Consider the following 24,083-nt stretch of genomic DNA (forward strand, 5'->3'; position numbering starts at 1 on the left):
ATTAAATGGCAGTAAGTACAGACAGCAATTTATGCAGCTACTTTTTGTGACATTTTTGTTTGTTGGTGTGCCGTGACTCAGCTGGTAAAGTTTTGGCCTCACAGTTCTGATGACCCGGTTTTGATCCCGGCCCCGCCTGTGTGGAGTTTGCATGTTCTCACCATGCCTGCGTGGGTTTTCTCCAGGCACTCCGGTTTCCTCCCACATCCCAAAAACATTAACACTGGACACTCTAAATTGCCCTTAGGTGTGATTGTGAGTGCGGCTGTTTGTCTCCATGTGCCCTGTGATTGGCTTGCAACCAGTTCAGTGTGTACCCTGCCTCCTGCCCGTTTACAGCTGGGATAGGCTCCAGCACTCTCCGTGACCCTTATGAGGATAAGCGGCAAATAAAATGGATGGATGGGTGTGCCGTGAGATTTTTTTTAACTGTAGAAATTATGTTCCTAGTTTCCAAAAAGTTGAAATTTTCTATTCTGGTCAGATCATGTGTTCCACAGAATGGTAGCATGTTTATGCACAACTACGAGCGCAAGCACTCACTTACTCGGCTACTTAAGTTTCTGTTACCTGCTTGCGAGCCATATTGTATTAAATGTATGGGAATGTACCTCAAGCAACCTTACCTGAACGTCCCCTCCTTTGCTGAGCAACTGTGACCACCAACACACATTTTTTTCCCTCATTTTCCTATAATAGTTGGTGCGATCCACTTGTTGTCGCTACCATAACGAGTGTATCCAGTCGCAATGATCATAAAAAATGGGATCTTGTGACATTATTGTGTTGGAATACAAGATTTTCGTGGAGTATATAGTGCAATCGTGAAAGAGCAATTTTGTCTTCTAGTCTGATCCATGCATTGCGTGTTTTCTCTCAGCTATCTCATCTCTACCATGCAGCTGAAGTTTTTTTTTAAATAACTTTATTGGGCCGACAAAGTGCCGCAGCTGTAGAGCACAGGCCTCAGAATTTAGGGCCTGCGTGGGTTTTTTCTGGACACTCCGGTTTCTTCTCACATTCCAAAAACATGCATTAATTAGAGACTCTCAATTGCCCTAGGTGTGGTTTTGAGTGCGACTGTTGTCTGTTTCCATGTGCCCTGCGATTGGCTGGCAACCACTTCAGGGTGTACTCTGCCTCCTGCCCGATGACAGCTGGGATTGGCTCCAGCACTCCTGCTACCCTCGTGAGGATAAGTGGGTCAGAAAATGTATTGATGGATTTAATTTTACTGGCTGTCAGATATTTCCAGTTCTATGTTGAAAGACAGAATGCTAAAAATAACTAAAACTTGCTTTTCCATTGAAATATACTGGACACGATGGTGACATGGCGTAAATGACTTTTGGGAGCCAAATCAACGATGTCATTGATTGGATTGGCAAAATATGAGAATAAAGCCAATCAAACTACCAGCATTAAATGTTCATGATCAGCCGATTCCGATCTCAACGATCAAATTGCCATCACGTCTAGTTGTATTTGCAGTTTTCAAAAATGGTTGCTTCAATCAACCCTGAGAAACAAAGTTGCATTTCATGATGACGATGAATTATTTAGGATCAACATTAAACATCCATCATTTCCCCCCAGCTTTTAAGAATTTTGGTTGATTACCATAATTCCCAGCCTCCAGAGCGCACCTGGTTGTAAGCCTCACCCAGTACATTTGTAAAGGAAATTGTCCGAACCTCCGGTACGGGGGCAGACCCAAATGCAGGACTTCAAGGTAAAGGCATTAAGTTCAATGTAGTTTATTCCGGAAACTGGGCCATACATGGTGTAGCAGTGCGACAAGGCAGAACCACAGAAACACTAGGCTAGGTGGGATCCAAAAGAGATACAGCAAGCTCTGATGACTCTGGGGCAAACTAACAAACTCAACAGGACAGGATCAGACTAAAGGGCACAGAATCGCTGTGACTAGGGCTACTCTAACTTACGCGTAGAAGCGGAATCCCACAGGCAGTGAATGCAACTCACTAATGCAAGGCAACAAACTGGCAAATGCCAGTGACAAAAACTCCAACTTAAATACCTGTCTAATTACAGTCCCAATGTGAAACAGCTGTGAGCGGTTACAGGTGTCACTGCTCAGAGCAGTGGTGTGGCCACGCCCCTCTTGACAGTGACCAAGCCTTGCTCATGACAGAAATACCATTTGGTACATACATACGCCACAGCCGTGTAAAAGCTGCAAAAGCCCACATTGAAACTGACATTGAAGCATATAGATATTTACAAATAAAGACAGTACACTGAGAGTCTAATGGTTGCTCTAACGCTAGCGCTGCACTAACAGGGCTTGTTAAAAAAAATACTGGTAAAAATCACAGAGACATGGCAGTAACACACTAGCGTAGTACTAACAGGTCCAGACCGGTAAAAGTCACTTCCTCGGCACATATATTTCGCCAGTTTCACTCTTACCTTTTCCGCTCAAGTGCCCCCTTATGGCCGTTAGAAAAAATGCACAAATTAGCCGCATCACCACATAAACCGCAGGGTTGAAAGCGTGTGAAAAAACCCGTGGCTTATTGGGCGGAAATTACAGTAGATCAACCCTGACAAATGAAGATGAAATTTATGATGACACTGAATTATTAAGGATCAACATTTAACATCCGTCCTCTGCCTCTTCCTTTTTAGATCCATATGAGCAGGTCATGATACCCATTGATGGCCTTAAAGAGGAGGAGCCGATTGAATCCTATCATAAAATTGGACCAAGTAAGAGTTTTACAGTTATATTTCCTGTACATCTTTACAAAATGAAAACAGATAGACCCATGACCAATTTTTTGATACATAATCACAATATACCTCATTGATAATCCAATTATGAATAGTAATTGAATGTTGTTATTCCTTGACATAGAAAGGTCTGTCTTCGAATGAATGCCTTAACACTATTAAAGTGCTTGCACTGAACAGACATGGCCACTATTTGAATAAATTTAATATTGTTATACTGTAAGGATCTGAACACACAAGTCTGGTTTCCTGGATATTTTTATAATGGAAAGTGATGGTCAAACAGAAATAGGGAACAATGCTAAACGACATTATTGACCCCACATGGGAGGTTATCTGTGCAAACGTTCTCGTTATAAAGACTACAGTCTTGCCTGTAAGTATTACTTAATGGTCATTCCCGTCTTTTTTTTTTACATTTTTCCTGTGTGTGCATTTCTCTTCTTCTGCAGAAACGACATTATATGAACACAAGTTTGATTGTGATACTGTACATGTTTTTCTTTTACTTTTTCCGTCTTTTTTGACATTTTCCTGTGCGTGCATTTCTCCTCTTCTGCAGAAACAGGCAGCTTTGTTTGTGAGTTCTGCGGAAAGCAATACAAATATTTCAACCCATACCAGGAGCACGTTGCCCTTCACACACCCATGAGTGAGCCCTTTTTTGTTTTTAATGCTCTTATGAGGAACTATTTTCTGTTCTTTTTTTAAAATGACGTATCAAACAACTTGAATATTTATCTTTTAATGCCATTGATTGGCTTATGAAATTGATCTTCTCCTGTGGACCAACATGGTGTAGTCAATAATTAAACACACGAACCCAGTATTTCGCACCTTTACATTTTTAGAAAATGATGAACAAAATGTATTCTGCAATGAGTAACCTGCACATCTAAGAAAAAAAAAAAAAGAACACCCTTTACCAGACAACCACTCCTTCCAGAGTTTTGATCTCTTTTTTTTTGTGATTGCTGCCACCTAAAATGCCTGATTTGGCAGTAGCATTACAGAAAAATGTGATGGATGTAGTTTTTGGGGCTTTTTGTAGTTGTGAAATATTTTCAAATGTTTTTTCCGTCTTCTACCTTATTTATTGATTTTAGTCACACAATATGTTACATAAAATTTTATTTATACCCGTAGGGCAATATTAGGAGCAGAGGAAGGAACAGTTTGCATTAATACATAATTTCAGTGTCCTGTAATCAAGATTTCTTTTAATTGTGGTAAGATTAGCCATTTCTGGTGTAAAACAATTGAAAAAAATTAGCCACATATCACAAGGAATAAAAGTGCAGTCCCCTCCTATAAGCCATCGCCTTATCATGGTGGAGGGGTTTGTGTGTCCCAGTGATCCTAGGTCCCAAGTTGTCGGACGCTTCACACCCCTGCTAGGGTCACCTAGGGACCAGACAAAGCACGGCAGTAAGGACCCCTATGCTGACTAATTATAATGAAGTTTCCCTTGCCCAGACATGGGTCACTGGGCACCCCCCTGGAGGTGGAACTCGAAGGTGAGTGCCTGGTCGTCGGGCACAGCCCGAGAGGGTAACGTGGATCCCCCTTCCCATGGGCTCACCACCTGTGGCAAGAGTCATAGGGGTCGAATGCAGTGCAAGTTGGGCGGTGGCTGAAGGCAAGGGACCTTGGGGATCCAATCACTGGCTACAGAAGGTGGCTCTAGAGATGTGCAACTTCACCTCTCTGGCAGGAAAGAAGCCCGAGCTCGTGTGTGAGGTCAAGAAAAACTCATTAGATATTCTTTGAGTCTCCTGCATACACCGCTTGGGCCCTGGTACCAGTCCTCTTGAGAGATGTTGGACTAATTTCCAAAATTGCGCCATGGTAAGAAGCGCCAAGCAAGTGTGGGTATACTTATTGCCCCCCGGATTGGCGCCAGTATGTTCGGGTCCACCCTGAAGGACGAGAGGTTCCAAACTGTCCTGTGCTGTTTTGTGCCCATGGACCAAACAGCATTTCAGCGGACCCACCCTTTTTGAAGTCCTTAATGGGGTGCTAGAGAGCACTTCGGATAGAGACTCCATCGTTCGACTGGGGGGCCTTCAATGGTCACATGGGCACTGACAGTTAGAGCTGAAAGGGCGTGATTCGGAGCAACCACCACTGATCAGAACCTGAGCAGTGTTCGTCTATGCTCATCATGGATTGTCCATAACAAACACCACGTTGTCCACAGATGCAGTTTACATCAGGACACCGTATGTCGCAGTTCATTAACCACTTTGTAGTCTTATCAATGACCGGCGCTGTGGTCGTAAGGTGGTCTGTGCGTGTTGTGGCGCCAATCCCCTAACTCGTTTGTAGATCCCAACAGTGAGGGATGCAGTCAAGCTGAAGAAGGAGTCCTCTCAGATATTTTTGGCCTTTTTTGGGCTGATGGGTAACAGTTGGCCAAGCAGAATTCAGTTTTGGTAGTTCCTGAAGCAAAAACTCAGGCAAGGGAGGGGTTCCAAGAGGCTATGGTGAAAGAAAAAGACACTGTCTGACCACCTTTCAGACAACCTCTTCACAGCCTGTACCTCACCAACGCCTGATGCATCGCCAACAAAGGTGAGGCCTGTACTGGACTACATGAAATTCTGTATGGAAACTGTGTTTGTGAGGAAAAGGAGTACAAGAGAATGACAGAGTCCCTTCTCGCTAGCAAAAGACCTCGGGAGTTGTGGCAGGGTCTACAGAGCCTCACAACTTCAGAGTCTGTGATGTGACACCAGGAAGCACAAGCAAGTCATTGGCATAGGAGCTCAACAGCTTCTTTGCTCACTTTGAACAATCTCAGCTACTCCAGTGCTCCCCCCGCCCCCACCAGGCTTCAGTAACTCTCCACTTAGTAGTAGTACAGGATCATGTCCTCCTCGTCCTTCTGGCCGTGAACCTTAGGAAGCCTTCTGGCCGGGACAGAGTACTAGGAAAGGTGTCAGAGCATGTGCCCAACAGCTGTCTAGCATCTTCTGCAGGATATCAATCTTTCACTGTCCCAAACCGTCATTCAGACTTTTTGGAAATCCATGACCATCATTTCCATCTCCCAAAAGAAATATAACTAGCCTCAATGACAATTGCCCTATTGCCCTCACACCTCTCATTATGAAATGCTTAGAGGGGCGTGATTAATTTAGCGCCACCATGCCACCACTGCTGTTCAGTCTTTCCTCTGAGGTTCTGGTCATAATCCATTTTGTGTCAGAGTACCACAATAAATGTCTGGTTTTCTTGTCTTTCCGATCCTGTGAGAACCTGGACAAAGATCGATGAACTATTGAGTGTCATCTTCATGCCCAATCTTGGCTATACTTGTTTTCTGAAATGTAGTAAAAATGTTTTGTCTTTTATTAATTCATTTTCTGAAATATGTTTCACAATTTGTTTTGCACTTCTCGGCCTCTGTAATTTTTTTTCAAATTAGGGTCTAGAAAATGCTTTTTTCAACCACAACGGTGAAAAGAATATGTAAAGAAAACCCATATGGCATAATATCAACACTATGAATTTGACTAAAACAAAAATCTGTGATGCACTGAATCCGCAGTAGGTGAACCATGATATAGTGAGGGTTTACTCGTTATTTCAAAATATTAACAAACCCACAAATAGCAGTAAATGTTGGTAGCATACAGTATGAAGGTACCTCGTACATCTCAGACAATATTATTTAGTGAAGCATTTGCTCACAAAATGAATGGCACCTTTGAATAAGCAGGCACTGTGTATAAGTGCCTGGCCTGTGTATTTTAGAAAGTTAATTTCTCATTGAAATCACTTTCTCATATACAAGATCAGGTGAACATACGACTTGGTGATTAAAAGTTATTAGAAACCATGCTTGTTTGATTCAACTCTCCTTCAGTCTTTTAGTGCTTGCAAAAGATTTTAGACTTCAAAGGCTTCAGTCAAAGTGATTTTTTTTTTGTTCTAAGATCTTCTTTTATCAATTTTTATTGGCAGAGAAATGTTCGTCATGACAATTTCATTTCTGCTCAACCACAAACAGTTAACAGTCACTCTCCTGTAATATGTGAGGAAAATGTTTTGCATGGTGTTCAGCTGAAAAAGAGAGCCGTTGCTTCTGCTGTATCTTCATACTAAAAACAAAGAAGTGAATTAGGCGGGCGTAGTGTGTTACGTTTGACACACAGAAGGCTGAAATGATTCGTCCAATTTGTGAAAAAGTTGCAATAATCATTCAGGGGAATTGGTTGAATCCGCTTGATTTGTGTCAATCGTTACATTTCAAATTCCTGGAGGGACTGAACAATGTTCATATTTAGAATCTTGCTTTATATGCTTTGTAAAATATATGACATGCACAATATACTGTATAACTTAATATACATTATTAATGGTCCAAAATATTGCTTCTTGGCATTGGCATAAACTGTCGAGATCAAGATCATGTTTATTTTAATTCCTCAAAGAACATGTCTATTTCATACCAATTAAAATGTATTGTGCTTGCTGTTCCATCAGGCTCCTTTGATTTGAAGGCGTCTCGTGTGCAGGAGTGTGGGAGCTTGGACATGAGCAAATTTGGGCACAGCCAAACTGATAAGATGAAAAGTAAGCATATGATTTTTTTTTCCCGTTTTGCATTTTTATTTATATTTGTAGAAAGGACAAAGGCAAGTACAGTAGTAGGTCATATACTTAATATTCATCCTCAGTGTAATTAACTGAAGCTGTTTGCATGAAATTTGTCACGTTGTTGTTGAAAAGAAAGGTCCAAAAAAAAGATGCAAATGAAAGATGGAGAACGGTCTGTTAAATAAACTTTACCGTTTATGATGCATTATTTCATTGAGAATCCAACTCAAAGAACTTCACATTGTTAAAATAATCTCCTACCACTCACACTTGCATGGGCATAGACATTCCCACAAGATAAAAATACACCTTTGACCTTTGAAGAAGAGAAACTAAACTAGAATAATTCAGTTCCACAACAATGAGGTGATGATCAGTGACTTAAAATATGTTGACACTGGATGCAAAGATGAGTTTTACTGAGGTGGTGGTTGTGGGGGTGTGTAATAAAACAGCATGCACTCAGCAGCTATTCTATGTGCACGCACCAGTAAAGTCAGGTATTGGATTTTTTTTCCAATATCTGAAACCAGAATTGCAGATTTAAGGAGTTGATTTTGAGTAATTTCCATAACAAAATACAATCCATAACATTTAGCTGCTCTGTGAATGCCAGTATCAAGGTGACGAACCACCATCTCAAAGGAATTTTTCACCAGTTGCCAACAATGTAAAGCCTTCCAATACCAAAAAATCATGACTTTACCTATGGTGTATACCTGGGTACAGAGGATTGAGTTGAAGAAACACCATCTCAGGGGGGCATCTATACCAGGACCAGATCACAGGCTACTGACACAGAGGCCCTACTGCAGTGATAGAGTGGAGAGCCTACGGCAATCGAGGAACCCATGTTGCTGGATCATGACCACTTCCCATTTCAGCTCCAAATGTAAAATGCTCCCTCTAAGGAAAATACATAAATATAGAGGAATAATAATGCCTAATAATGCAGTATTAAATTTAAATTTAAAATAAACTCAAGACTATAAAAACAAGATCAAACAAAGACAATAAAATGAAAGTTAAAGCCTGAGGTACTCTTAAACACTGCTAGCTCTCCCAGTTAACATGGATTTTTGGCATCTAAAGCCGTCAATGTCAGTGAACGTGTTTGTCATGAACATTCTCTGCAGTGCATAGGTGCACCAGCAGGCTGTTCCACAAAGGGGCCATAAAACTATTTCTGACTCGTGTGTGTTCTGACTTTAGGAATGACTAAAATCTCTTACCCCAAGGACCTCTGGGCCTTATGACAGGGTTCGCACGCGGCCCTAAAAGTCCCTAAAACCCCCTAAATTTTCGAAGACGCATTTAGGGCCTCCTAAAAGTCCTTAAAATCCACAAAAGCCGGTCAAGCCCCTAAAAAGGCCTTAAATTAAAAAAATATCAAAGGGAGGACCTCTACCGCCAAAATTCTCCCTAAAAAACAAATTAATCTTTTATTTAAAAAAAATAGCGATCCGTCTGGCATCCAAATCAGCCAGAAATTGTCAACAGAAGTGACCGTGTTGACAGCTAGTCACCATCTTGTCGATATTCCATTGTTTATTTCCGTGAGTAGGCATTTCACTACGTGTTCGTTACGACGTAGCATAGTTCTTTTATCGATCCAACTCGTATCACGGGGAAGTGCATTTTTCAAGAAGCTTGGGTTGAAAGTAAGGAGTTCAGGAGCTGGGTTCATCGAGATCCAAAAGATCGGCACATGTTTTACTGCCATCTGTGCAAGCAGAGTTACCAGCTTGAAAAGATGGGCGTCAAAGCGCTGGAGTCGCACCGGAAAAACAGGAGACATGCTGATTTGGCGAAGACTCTCTCATCTTCCGTTGGTATGAATCTGTTTCTAAAATATCAAGCTAGTGAAGCATCAACTTCAGGCAGTGGTACTAGCAGTGCATGCACACCTACAGTTGTCCAGTCATCGACTTCAACCAGCCGGAAGTCAGGCTTTATGAACGTAGTTCAATACACGAAGACGGACTCGTTAAAGGCAGAGATCGTGTGGACTTTAAAAGTGATCTGCAACCATTACAGTTAAAAATCTTGTGAAAATAATTCAAAAGTGTTTGCAATCATGTTCCCAGACAGTGACATTGCTAAAAACTACCACTGTGGGGAAAGGAAGACTTCGTACCTGGCTACATTTTGCATCGTTGCCCACTTTTCATCTCTACTGCCTCAAAGCCAGAATAGAGACTGACATATCAAGGCTTATTGAGAAGGCTGACAAGCTGTGTGAGGAGGCAGAAGAAAAGAGGAACCAGAGGTTTATCACCGAGGCCAATGCACTCAGAGGCGGAGCAGAGGACAAGAGAGCCACTTTGGCACCTCTGCAGCAACAATTAGAGGAGGCACTGGGTAGGCTCAAGGAGCTAGAGTTGGGGTGCTGAGACAGACATCAGTAGAAGACATTTGTGTATATAGTTGCAATTGTAGTTAGAATCTGTTTTTCTGTAGACTGTTATGTGAAGACGTTGACAATGGTCATATCAATGAAAACTACCTCAAGGGGCGACAGGTGATCACTGTCACAGGTACTGAGATACTGGAACATTTGATTAACCAAGAACGGTTGATGGCACCATTGGGTGAGTCTTTTTTTCTTACTCTTGATTTCCCACGATGGCCCTAAATTTTTCGTGTCAGCCCCTAAGAATGCCCCTAAAAAGCCCTTAAATTTTTTTGGTCAGACTGAGTATGAACCCTGTGTGAGGCTTCATATGATAAAAGCAACCCTGAAAGAAATAAGGCCCAAGACAATTACCGTAATTTCTTGATTATAATGCGTCCTGAAGTATAATGCGCACCTCATAAGTTGACCCATAAAATCGGGAAAACCCTTCTACCAATGTACAATGCGCACCACCAATTTGCTGCTACCCATATGCTCAAAATATTGGGAATTATGTGTATTTCTATTTTGCTAGGTTTGTACTTTTATTGTTTGTACTTGAAATGTTTTTCAAAAAATTGTCTGTACAACAATCATTAATAGTAATCTTTGTGCATGTGCTGATGTAGCGTTAATAAAAAGTGGAGTAAAGGAAATATATACAGTTAAGAAACAAGTACTTGAACACCCTGCTATATTGCAAGTTCTCCCACTAAGAAATCATGGGTCTGACATTTTCATCATGGATGGATGTCCACTGTGAGAGAGATAATAAGATTTATTTTAACGATTTAATTGTGCTGCAGCTGCAAATAAGTATTTGAGCACCTGTCCATGAACTAGAATTTTGCTCCTCAAAGACCTGTTCGTCTGCCTTTAAAGGTCATCCTCCACTCCATGTATTATCCTGAATCAGATGCACCTGTGTGAGGTCGTTAGCTGCATAAAGACACATGTCCACCCGATACAATCAGTAAGACTCAAACTTGTAACACGGCCAAGACCAAAGAGCTGTCCCAAGACACCAGAGACAAAATTATACAACTCCACACTGCTGCAATGGGCTAGGGAGAAATTTCCAAGCAGCTTGGTGAGAAAAGGTCTACTGTTGGAGCAATCATTAGTAAATGGAAGAAGCCAAACATGACTGTCAATCTCAATCAGAGTGGAGCCCCATGCAAGATCTCCTCGTACCTCGTGGGGTCTCGATGATCCTTAGAAAGGTGAGGAATCAGCCCAGGACTACACGACAGGACTTCGTCAATGACCTGAAAAGAGCTGGGACCACCGTTTCAAAGGTGACTGTTGGTAATACACTAAGACATCATGGTTTGAAATCATGCATGGCACTGAAGGTTAAACCAGCACATGTCACGGCCTATCTTCCCATTTGGATGATACAGAGCAGTCATGGGAGAAAGTTTTGTGTTCAAATGAGACCAAAATGGAACTTCATGGTCATAATTCCACAAACTGTGTTTGGAGGAAGACAAATGATGAGTTCCATCCCAAGAACACCACCCCTACTGTAAAGCATGGAGGTGGTAGCATCTTGCTTTGTGGGTGTTTTTCTGCACATGGGACTTGACGACTGCACTGTATTAAGGAGAGGATGACCGCGGCCATGTAATGTGAGATTTTGGAGAACAACCTCTTTCCCTCAGTCAGAGCATTGAAGATGGGTCGTTTCTGGGTCTTTCAACATGACAATGACCCGAAGCACAGAGCCAGGAAAACCAAGGAGTGCCTCCGTAAGAAGCATGTCAAAGTCTAGCCAGTCTCCAGACCTAAACCCAATAGAAAATCTTTGGAGGGAGCTGAAACTCTGTGTTTCTCAGGACAGCCCAGAAACCTGTCTGATCTAGAAAAGATCTGTGTGGAGGAGTGGGCCAAAATCCCTACTACAGTGTGTGAGAACCTGGTGAACAACTACAGGAAACGTTTGACCTCTGTAATTGCAAACAAAGGCTACTGTACCAAATTTTAACATTGGTTTTCTCAGGTGTTCAAATACTTACTTTACAGCTGTATCACACAAATGGTGAAAAAAGCAATCATTGTGATAAAGCTATATGGTGACAGTGACGGAGAGGTTTTTGAAAAAGAAGCATGCTAACTCAGAATTTAACTCTGGACACAATTCTGACTCAGATAAACACCCATGTTTGAGTGGAGGTCAAAAGAAACCAAAGACTGTTTGCTTGTGGGAAGTTCTTGGTGTGAGGCACTATAGCGAATATATCTCCCTGGGGATCCTGCGATTATGACTGTTGTGCTTGGTGTGTGGTGAAAAGCTATCCAACAGTCCAAGTAAGTCCATTTAAGCTTGCAATTTAATGAGTCCGCTGATAATTGTGGGCATGGCCAACTCCTGGCCAATGTTTGGTTTGTGGATTGAGGAAAAAAAATTGCCAGGCATTCCAACAAAAAATGACAGGAGAAGAAATTTTTCAGGTCTTCTCTGAATATCTTAAACAAAGTGGACTTAAATGGGAAAACTGCACAGCTGTCTGCACTGATGGGGCGGCAGCTACGGTTGGACGCGCCAAAGGGTTTGTAAGGAGAGTGAAAGAAAGAGACTCTGTGATCTCTACGCACTGCTTTTTGATTCCTTATTAAAAGTTATCGAAGAAGTTTTACAGATGTTAACCACATCCTTCTTTATGTAGCGCACCACTGATTCATTCAAGCCATGATGGCGCCATCTATGATCATATCAAAAAGTTGTACTTTTTCACCAATCATCATAATCATCTTCCTCTTACACTTGGGTGCTTCGGCGGAAGCTTTAACTTCCGCACAGCAGTTTGGCGGCATTGTGAACTTGAGAGGTTATTGCACACACAGTCAACATCGTAGAAAATGGCAAATGGAAGGACAAGGGACAGGGTGATGCGCAGCCAATCAGCTTATAAGATAAATCTACACATTCTTTCATTGGTCGATGTCACGCCATCTTGTATCTATGCGTCTACCTGTATTACTGTAATGTATGCCGTATGGCTTTGTTTAAGTGCGGTGAAAAAAAACATGCACCGAAGCCGCAATAAGTGAAGCACGAAGTAGAGCGTGATTACTGCACTGTTAGTTTTAATGAGTCCAACATATTGGAACATATCTTCAAGTGTGGTTGCCTAGGAAAATTTCCCCGGTTTGTCATTAACTGTGAACCAACCGAGAAGACTCCGAAATGGCTGCTTATCTTTTTGTTTCACAGGTGGCTGAAGTGTCAGCAAGTCACGGGTCATGGTCAAAGACTGTTGAAGTCTATTTGTTAAACTGGGTTTTGGCCTGTGAATTTTGATTTTCATAACAAGTGGTACCTGATCATCTCATTGGTTATGTGTTTGCCCCTGTATGTTGGACAGGGTGCTTGGCATTGCCCATTGGAAAGTCAAGCGAATGTGGGTCTGGTTCAGAACAGACTATCACAGCAGGCTGGCGGGACACAGGGGCGTCACCTCCAACCAGGGGTTCAGGCTTTAGTGGGTCTTTCTTCACCTTGTTCGCCAAACTGTGGATGATCTCAAGAATATAATTTGCGGCAGTACTCTGTTCTTTGCTAGTGACCCCTTGTGGGGTTGAGGAGGTGTATACGTGCCCTTTGGGGCTGTCTTGTTCCAGTGAGCAAGACCAGGGATCAGTGTTTTCCATAAAGTGATCAAAGTTTTGGTGAGCGTCATTATTTTGGTAACTCCAGTATGATTTTTTTTGATCTGCTAGCTTTGTGTTGGTCTTTGTATGCTTTGCAAAGCCTTAAGCAGCTAGGTCCCGCAGCTGTGAGCTAGACAGCGTACAAAGAAACATTGCCACACCCAAATGTTGTTTTACTTGGATGCATGTTTTTAACAAAAAGCATTTTGAAATGTATGTCTTCTTCCATATTTGTTTCGTTCAGAAACCCAAAATATGCTTTGTGCAAACAGTAATAAGCTTTTGGCATTTCCACGCTCCCCTAACAGTGTGAGCCAGCAGGAAGCCGGTTCCGTCCTCTGGATCGTCAAATTCTTGGGACAAAGCTTGGCACAGGGCCGTATAATTGGCCAGCAGAAGCTGGTTGTCATTCAGTTAAGCTAATTATTCTGAAGTAGATGTGACCTTGATAAGGTATAGTTTGTTTTCATTCATGAATCTTAACTTAGTGAACATTCACTTGCGGACTACATAGCAAACACAACTATGACAGAACTTATAAAAAGTCCCAGTCATTATGACAGTCACGACTTGTTAACCTGGCTTGAAAATAACCTTACATAAAGACCTAGCCCCGGGTTTAGTGGAATTTAACACTCACTCAAACATTGCACAAGCTCGCCTCATCAATGAGGATGGAAAGGCACATTGGGCGAATCTCACTCTCAGTTCCAGCACTGGCCAAGGAATGCTCTCTGTTTTCATATCTTTACATTCATCTTTTGATCTGAAACACAAATGTCTTCATTAATGGAAAAAGATGAAAATGAAAATTCAAAGAGGAATTAGCTTCGCCGTTCCAATATTTTTGGATAGGACTGTACATATGTAACAGACTCAATTTCAAGCTACAGCCTCATCACTCAATATGATATACCTTTCACCTCCAAGACATTCTTAGCCAACTCTTCTTTTAAAAACAACCCCTACTCAATTTCTCTTCCCATCTGCACCATGGTAAAATAATTTGGACCCTTTCCCTAAATTTATAGTCTTAGTGGCTTTCCACCTGGTCTCCTGACACATGGCATGATCCGTTGGTGCTCTTGTATTGGGAAAAAAAAACATAAAAAACACTACACAGAGTGCGACCTATGAACTGGCGCTGTCATCTGGAAAAAACGGTAAGCATTTCAAACCTTTTGATGAGATGCTCAGCCTGATTGAATTCACAACCTCTATTCATAATTGTGCTCTAAACTTAAAATTTCATCTTCATTTTGAATGGTGGTGTTCATCAAGTCTTTGAAACATTTACAATTCACTGCATTCCAATTAGTGTCTGCATTTTCTGTTTTTACACAGGCAGTCAATTTAGGCGGAAACTGGAGAATGCATTACAGTCTAGTCTGATTGACACAAACAGTTCACAGAATTCAAGTGGTGAGTCATTTTTTCATATTTTTGCAAATTTAGGCTTTTCCCCCTGAATATTAGTGATACTAAAGGTGTGCTTGCACTATAACTCATTTAAATTGACAGTCACTAGTTTATTATAAACACCTATTAATTAATAGTTAATCAAAATGCCGAAATAAAAAAACGCACACTGGATTCATATCAACTTCCTTCATCCTCTTCTTAACAGGAACTCCGAGCCCTCTTGTGGCCACTTCCTTCCCTACACCTCAGAGTAAGTGCCAGCCCCACCCCCATGCAAATGTATACTACGCACACGCAGTTCTCCATTTCATATCACTTTTAGTTCTCTGCAAGCCATTGTGCATCCACTCTACACATTTGCTACATTCATCATCACTCAGGAAACAATGCTCAATGAGATGAATATTACGTTTATTGTTCATTTGTAGGTGGCGTAGAGCCAGGCTTTTTGATGTACAGTTGAAGACAGAAATTTGCATATGTTGTGTTTTTGTGTCTGAAATCAAATCACACTAAACCTCTCCTGTTTCAGGTCAGTCATGACCACCAAAATAATTTAATTTTGTTAAATGGTACAATAATGAGAAAAAAATTGAGAACTTTTTCTTCAAAGTTAAAAGTTTACATACAAAAAAAGTAATATGTCTTTAAAGAACATGAGGAAGCCCAAATGATGAGGTCATGGCTTTGGAACCTTCTGATGGGTTAACTGACCATGTGACTTAATTGACGTCACACCTGGAGATATATTTGAAGCCATACCTCAAGCACTGCTTCCTTGGATGAAATCATGGGAAAATTAAAAGAAATCAGCCAGGAAATCAGAAAAAAAAATTGTGGCGCTCCACAATTCTGGCTCATCCTTGGGATGCAATTTCCAGATGCTTGAAGGTGACATGTTTGTGTATTCAAAGAATTATACACAAGTATAAACATCGGAATGTCCAGTCATCACACCGCTCAAGAAGTAGATGAGCTTGGTGTGAATGTGTTTTGGTCCTAAATGTGCGAATCAACCCCAGGAAAAAAGCGAGAAACCTTGTGAAGATGCTGAATGAAGCTGGTAAGAAAGTGTAATAATCTACAGTGAAACAAGTCCTCCATTGAAATTGGCTGAAAGGCCACTCCTGAAAATGAAGCCATTACTCCTAAAGAAACAAAAAAAGTCAGATTACAGTTTGCAAAAAGACACCAAGACAAAAAACTTAACTTCTGGAAACATGTCATGTGGTATGATGAAACGACAGTGGAGCTGTTTGGCAATAATAACCAACGTTAAATCTTGGAGAAAAAGGGGGTCGCTTGTAAACCTGAGAATACCATGCAAACTCTGAAGCATGGAGGTGGCAGCATCATGTTGTGGGCCTATTTTTCTGCAGAAGGAGCTGGAGCTCTTCATAAAATAGAGTGCCTCATGAAGATAGAACATTACATGGCGATAATAAGGCAACATCTCAAGAGATCAGCCAGGGAGCTAAAACCAGGACACAAATGGGTCTTCCAGGTGGAGAATGACATGAAGCACACTGCCAAAATCATTAAAAAGTGGCTTGAGAATAATGAAGTCATTGTCTTGGAGTAGCCATCACAAAACCCGGATCTGAATCCCATTGAAAATCTGTGGGCAAATCTGAAAAACTGTGTGAGCAAGGCAACCGAAAAACCTGACTCAGTTGCACCAGTTGTCAGCAGGAATAGGCCAACATTCCAACAGAGTACTGTCAGAAGCTTGTGGAAGGTTACCCAAAACTTTTTACCTCAAAGAAAATAATGTAAATTTCTCTCATTATTGTGGGATTTAACAAAATTAAATAATTTTGGTGATCCTGACTGACCTGAAACAAGAGAGGTTTAGTCTGATTTGACTTCAGACAGTGAGACAAAAAATGAAATGTGTTTTTGTACAATGTATGTAAACTTCTGGCTTCAGTTGTATGTCACAATGAGCCTCCCCACAGAGAAAATACAATATAAAATTAACAGGGTAATCCTGTTCAGTAAAATACATGCCGCAAATAATCTCAACCTAATTTTTAATCCGTTATAAACATGGGACATGAGGGCAGTTGGGGTTAGAGAGGAAGATGCAGGAGATATGCTATGATGGAAACATGCTGTGGTGACCCCTAACAGGACAAGCCGAAAGGAAAAGAAGAAGATAAACCCATTGCAAAGTGCTGCCGGAATTTCAAGTTATACTTAAAGAATGGATCACAATGATTTCTGACACCAAGAGATTTCATTACTACTGCATTTATTACTTTCACTGATTTTGGTAAATGGTGTTAGTATTTTCAGCTTTCCCACTATCTCATCTCTCACTCTTAAGAACAAAAACTCTATTGAGTCTTTTAATTTGTAGCTGAATTTACCTCTGCCAGTGTTTTTTTTTTTTTTTTTCCAAACTCCTCAGACGTTTATCGTGTGTAATTATTTTTCTTATACTTGGTATGCTCCTATACCAATATGCTGGTTCTGAGCTTGGATAGAGGTGCCCTGAAGTTACATAGTAACTGGCTCCAACATGCAGTAACCACACCTTCTCTCCAATGTGTTTAAAATCATGCAAGCTGCATCTTCAACATAAATGCTTTTGGATGCAGGAAGGAAATTGATGAAAGTAATTTAGACGGTGATGTTCTAGGCCTACTTGTGGCATAGATCTAGAATGGAGGCAGCTGAATGGACAGATGCATTAACATTTGCATTATTGTCACCGATGAGAGAGTCAACTCTCTTCTGGGCCTTGTGATTTTTTAGAACCCTACACTTGTGGTGCCTGTGGCATCCAGTTCCAGTTCTACAACAACCTGCTGGAGCACATGCAGTCCCACGCTGGTGAGTCAACTCCCACAAATGCATGTTGAAGCTCAGCAGTGAAGCAAACACTGAATTTAAACTGCTGCAGTTCATGTGGAGGTCCATACAAACATGTTTTAAGCATCAACTTCTCCCATGCGGTTGTTGAAGACCTGGTTCTGGGACACCTGGTTCCAAATATTTTTTTTTTTTTTCAGTAGTATTTTGAGGTAGCTGTTCAATGGCTTGATTATAGTATTTCGTCTGGATGAAAAGTGTGTTCAAAGGTCTTATCTGGGCTTTACAATAACTTTTCATTTATAATTATCTTCCATTTTATTTTTATTTTCTGCTATTTTGTTTTGACATGAAGTTCATTCATCAAATTAATTTGACATTTTTCAGATCTGCATGTGAGAACTGGTTGATTGAATTATTCATGAGACATTTTCCTTCAAATCTGGACCATTTTCAAAAAACTTACATTCTCCCAGTTACTTTGTTTAGCTTATGCTCTGCCTATACCTTCAGCTTTATTCTTTTTTTGTCCCTTCACGATCATACATTTCCAAATTTTTCTTTGCTGTAAGACTAAGATATCATATCTGATGTTTTATCTCTGCATTCCTTCAGCTGACAACGAGAACCATACCAAAGGGGACTCTCCAAAAGCCTCCTCAGCCTCGGGTCCTCAGGAGCCACTGTGGAGAATGTCTCCAGCTCAGGCCTCCCACCCCTCAGTCAAACTACAGATACAACCTCAAAGTCTCGTCCAGAGGAACCACAATCTTATCCGTATGTTTTAAATTATTACATGCATACAGTACAGTTGGTACCTCCAAATTTCTTTCAACTGACCAACATTTTCTGAATGAATTTGCCTCAAAAGTAAAAAGTCTTTACTGTCATCATTTATTTTGCACGCAGGACTACAGCAATTCAGCACAGGAGTCATTAACATTATCTGCTTTCACTTGTACCTTGCTGCCTGACCTCTGGCTAGAAGCTATGCTGTCACTTTTATCTATGGTGCAGCATTTTATTGCTAAAGATATGACATGACACATCACTGACACACTTGCCATTATAAGTAATTGTGGGAAATCGTGGAATGTTCTGAACACCTGCTTTGAAACCAATTTTGCACAGAGGGTCCTCGGTTTATGAGTGCAATCCGTTCCTACAGGGGTGATATGTATTTTTGTGCAAGTCTCAGTGCACCGTTGTTACACCAACTCACTAGTAAGGTCATAAATATATTTATAAAGTGGAAACCCGATTTAACTGACTTACAGTGAGGAAATGATGTCCTCCCACTTTTAAACTATGGAGGGTTTTGAAATATTCGCCTTAGGTGCATGTCCATTGTGAGGGACATCTAAAAAAAAAAAAACCCACAGAATTCACAATGTATGATTTTTTTTTTTTTTTTTTTTAATTATTTCTATGTTACTACTGCAAATGAGTATTTGAACAAATCAATGTTAATGGTGAGTACAGTAACCTTTGTTTGCAATTACTGAAGTCAAACATTTCATGAGGTTTTTCACCAGGTTTGTACACACTTCTCTAGATCAGCCAAGTTACTGGGCTGTTGCTAACAAACAGAGTTTGAGCCCCGTTTTATTGCTGCAACCCATTTCCAAATAGTTGGGACATCATGTCTTTCGGGCCAAAGAGGAAAAGAACCATCCGGTCTGTTGTGGACGCAAAGTTCAAAAGCCAGCATCTGTGCATATATGGGGCTGTGTTAGCGTCAATGGTAACTTACACATCTGTAACTTACACATCTGTGAAGGCAGCATTCCTGCTGCAAGGTACATACAGGTTTTGGAGAAACATGCTGCCATCCAAGCAACATCTTTTTCTTGGATGCCTGTTCTTATTTCAGCAAGACAATGCCAAACCACATTCTGCACGTTGCAACAGAGTGGCTTCACAGTATAATAGTGACGGTACTAGACTCACCTGCCTGGAGTTCAGACCTGTACCTAAAAAAATGTGTGGTGTATCATGAAGTGTAAAATACGACAATGGAGACCCGAGACTGTTAAACAGCTGAAGCTGTACATCAACCAAGAATGGGAATATATTCCATCTACTAAGATTCAAGAATTACTGTTCTCAGTTCCCAAATGTATTTTTTGGGAACATGTTGTCGCCATAAAATACCTAGTCAATGATTATTTGCTCAAAACAATAAACTTTATCAGTTTGAACAATAAATATTTTGTCTTTGTAATGTATACAATTGATTACTGGTTTAACATAATTTTCAAATCATTCAATTATGTTTTTTGCATAATGTCCCAACTTCATTGGAATTGGGTTTGTAAACATGTATCACCAGGGGCTAAACCCTCAACAACATTACATTTCCATGAAAATCCAAAGTCAGAGCTCTTGACTACCATCTGAGAACAAATGGTATTCTACCTTAGAGGTTACTGTGACTTATGTGGCCAAATATACATTTTGAACCCATTCAACTCAATCATGGTCCATTCTGATCTATTTTATACATTATTTTCTTCCTTCTAAATGTTATTTCTTTCTGTCCAGAGAATAATGGGCTGCCTGAGAAGGAGCGGCTACAGGTGGCTGAGCGTCTCTTACGGGTAATGTGTTCTGATCTGAACATGCTCAACGTGCTCAACAGTAAGGACTTTCTCAAGCTTGCGCAAACGCTTGTGGATACGGGGGCACGTCACGGGGCCTACTCCACCCGCGATGCCCTCGGCAACATGAGTGCCTTGGCTCTGCGTCAGCTTCCCCGTATGTACAACCAGGTCAAGGTCAAGGTGACGTGTGCCCTTGGCTCTAATGCCTCTTTGGGCATTGCTGTTACGTGCCACTCCCAGACATCAGGCCCGGATGCTTGCTATGTTCTGACGGCGTACCAAGTGGAGGGCTCAAGACTGAAACGATATGTGCTTGGAGTGCGGGAGGCAGAACTGAGGGAGGGGCCGGAGCAGATTCACCACTGGGTCCAAAATGTGCTGTCTGAGTTTGTTATGTCAGACATTCGCACTGTGTACCTGGCAGAACCTCGGGTGTCGGGGGCCGGATTTGGGGCATCCCCACTCAGCGGTAAGGGCAGGATATGCTTGCGCTGTGCGGGGTGTTCGCTTGGTGCCGTGGTCCAGGCCGTCCTGGGGAAGCGTAGCTTGCAAGCTCGAGGCCTTCACGAGCTGGCCGAACTTCTTGCCACGTGCAAAGACATCTCTGCCTCCACCACACTGGCACTGAGGGAGGAGCAGTACACCAACACTTCCCTGAGCACGACCGAAGAAGGCGCACAGAGCAGCGCTGCACAGTGCCCCACACCACCCTGCTGGGACCGTACAGCTGAGGCCCTTCTGCAAGTCCACACTCACTTTGAGCGCATTTGTGAGACATATGGACGCAGCAAGTCCACAGCACCATTGCTCCAGGGCCTTAACAAGCATTTGCTAGGCACGCTGACTTGTCTGCTGGCCCCTCTTCGCTTGGCAGCACTGGAGCTGAGCAGCCAGAGGAGGCCCACCCTGCAGCAGGTGCTTCCCGTCTACCTGCGCCTGGAGAAGTTCTTCACTTCCAAAGCTGGAGAGGCGGGCACCGGCATGGCCAGCAAACTCTGCCACTACTTCCTAGAAGCACTCAAAGAGAACTTCAAGGTATTTCTTCTTACAAGTTGCTATGTTTCCTAAATCATTGCATCCATACATCTATTATCCAAGCTGGTTATCCTCACAAGGGTCACGGGAGAGCTGGAGCTTATCCCAACAAGCTTCGGGCGAAAGGCGGACTACACCCTGAACTGGTCGCCAGTCAGTCGCAGGGCAGATATTGACTTAATCACTGAGCGGGAATCGATCCCATGCTGCCCGCACCAAAGTCCAGCATGTGTATCCCTACACCATCAGTGACTCTTTCATTGCAAATGTTAGGACTAAAATGTATTTAATCCCTACTGAAGTTTCCCAGGAGAAACAAAAATAATAGAGCTAACTTCATTTCTGAGGACCTGCGTGTAGTTTGCTTGTTTGGATTTTCTCTGGGCATTCCGGCTTGCTCCCACATCCCAAATACATGCATTGATTGGACACTCTAAGTTGCTGCTAGGTATGAGTGTGAGTGGTTAGGTTTAAGGTTGTCTGTCTCCATGTGCCCTGCGATTGGTTGGCAACCAGTTCAAGGTGTACCCTGCCTTCTGCCCGATGACAGCTGGAATTGGCTACAGCACTCTGTGACCCTCCTGGGGATAAGTGGCTCAAAAAATGGATGGATAATATACACACACATGCACGCACACACACACACACACACACACACACGGTGGCACCTCTACATATATCCCTTCTGGAAGTCGTTTTGTAACTTGAATAGAAAAGAAACACATTTTACATGTAAAGACTCTAATCTGTTTCGGACCCCCACCCCTGTCAAAAATAAGGCTTCAAAATGTACATAATGTAAAGAATAATAAAAAATTATATTAATTTACCTTTGGCGTTGCGCAACCATGTGAAGTGAAAGGTGCGTGACAAAGAAAAAGGCATCGTGGGGGGAGGAGGAGGCGGGATGCATACAATTTAATTCCACTAAAATTAATAATTTCCAATGAACTATGCATTCAAAACAAACAGTAACATTATTTTTCAATGTTTTGTAAAGTACCAAACAAAGGACGTTTGCCTTTGACGTTTTTTTTAAATTATCTTTCGGAAATATGCAAGGAAAACGTCGAAGTGAGCATAGCCCGATTAGTTAACACGTTTTCCGGATGATTATTTTGAATGAATTAAAAAATGTCGTGGAATTTCATCAACACTTCTTTTATTTTGGCTGACGGAATTCTTGCTCCCTCCTCGCCATCATCACTAGACTGCTCTTACATCGCCTCCAGGTCCTTTTGCTCCTCCGTCAAATGATCCTCATTGTGCTCCTGAACATTGAAAGATCTTCTAGTGCTCCTTAACCAACTCCTCGATGTCCTCAACTTTTCCCAGTGAAACAATTTCCTCAACTTCTGGTTCAACCTTCGATCTGCTCAAAATCCCGTGGAGCAGCAGCGTTAGGCCACACGCACACATGCCTTTTTTATATTTCCCTACGATTTCTTGTTTTGTTGTGATGGCCAAAACAGCTCTTGTCTTCTTCTCAGTGGCACTGGCCATCAATTTCTTGTGAACCATGGTGAAAAAAGATCAATAAATCCCTGAAGAAGTTGTACAGTACGAGTGTGCGCAAGCCAATGACAATGGATTTGTGACGGAGATAAAGGATGTGCGTCACGGGTAAAGAGTGACGTCTCTCCGAGCCCATGGATGGATGTGATGCCCACAAGATGCTACGTGCTAGCCAATGGTAGAGTACCTCTATTACGCCACACAAACCAAGATATAGAATGTGGATCATGGGTAAAGATTGATGTCCCTCCTACTAAATGGAGGGCTGTGATGCCAGGAAAATGCTACATGCTAGCCAATAGTAGAGCAGCTCCATTGCACCACACAAACCAAGAGACAGGTAGTCCACCATGGCTAAAGGTTGTCATCGCTCCTAACCAATGTAATGCCATGAATATGCTATGTCAGTAGCCAATGGCAGAGCAGCTCTATCATACTACTTTATGGATATATATGTTCGGTGGAATCCTTTGCTATTTTTTTACCTTTCATATCCTCCATTTCCTTCGTAACTCGAGACAACATTTTTCTGGGGAGGCTTTTCTTAACCTAAATTTTTCATGAGTAGAGACGTTTGTAAGTAGAGGTACCACTCTATATTTGCACTATAATTCCATGGGGGCAGCATGGTAGTGTAAAAAATCAGCTTTTACTCAGGCCTCCTATGTAGAGTTTGCATGTTCTCTCTGCTTGCTTTGGTCTTCTCCAGGTACCAACGATACAAAAACATGGATATCACCATGACTAAACTATCCATAGGTGTCACCCTTTTTTGTCTATATGTGCAGTGAAACCAGGCCAGGGTGTGTCTGTCTCTTGCCCAAGGTCATTTTGGTTGGTTGTCTTGCTGCTCACCTGTGACCCTAATGAGGACAAGGGCTGTAGCTCAGTCTTTCCCTATCTTTATTGAACTATGGCACCAATTCTCAATTGGAGAAAATATCACCAAACTAAAATTTCTCAAAAATATTAATCCTGAATTTATGATGATCAGATCTCAAATTACAGTGGGACGTCGGGAGTTTGAACATAATTTATTCTTGTCAAGTGTTCACAGTCCAGTTTGTTCAACCTCCAAAACATTTTTTGAGCTAGTTAATCTGACCCTTTTTAATGGAATACAATGTTGTTATACTCCAAGAAATCTATGATTTATTCTGTTGCATGAATGACAAAAAGGGGATACACAGGATTTCTTGTACCTTCTAACATCTAATTGAATAGCATTCAAATGCTATCTCGGACTATACTAAATGTTGCTGGCATTGAAACACGATGAA

At 41.7% G+C, this 24,083-nt stretch overlaps 1 protein-coding gene across 5 annotated transcripts in view; it reads left to right on the plus strand.

Moving 5' to 3' along the window:
• The window catches only part of znf618 (zinc finger protein 618), an 82,202-nt gene that overhangs the window by 50,210 nt on the left and 7,909 nt on the right, over positions 1-24,083 (plus strand). For 4 of the 5 annotated variants that reach the window (XM_061801302.1, XM_061801306.1, XM_061801304.1 and 1 more), the window contains 8 exons: positions 2,653-2,733; positions 3,320-3,409; positions 7,249-7,338; positions 14,756-14,833; positions 15,039-15,083; positions 17,594-17,671; positions 18,266-18,427; positions 20,195-21,288. In XM_061801302.1, coding sequence (XP_061657286.1) covers positions 2,653-2,733; positions 3,320-3,409; positions 7,249-7,338; positions 14,756-14,833; positions 15,039-15,083; positions 17,594-17,671; positions 18,266-18,427; positions 20,195-21,288 — 1,718 coding nt within the window. The remainder of the gene's footprint in view (positions 1-2,652; positions 2,734-3,319; positions 3,410-7,248; positions 7,339-14,755; positions 14,834-15,038; positions 15,084-17,593; positions 17,672-18,265; positions 18,428-20,194; positions 21,289-24,083) is intronic. The other variant, XM_061801305.1, reaches the window with a different exon arrangement.

This window comes from Syngnathoides biaculeatus, chromosome 17 (genome assembly GCF_019802595.1).
Source record: "Syngnathoides biaculeatus isolate LvHL_M chromosome 17, ASM1980259v1, whole genome shotgun sequence".
Taxonomy (NCBI): Eukaryota; Metazoa; Chordata; class Actinopteri; order Syngnathiformes; family Syngnathidae; genus Syngnathoides; species Syngnathoides biaculeatus.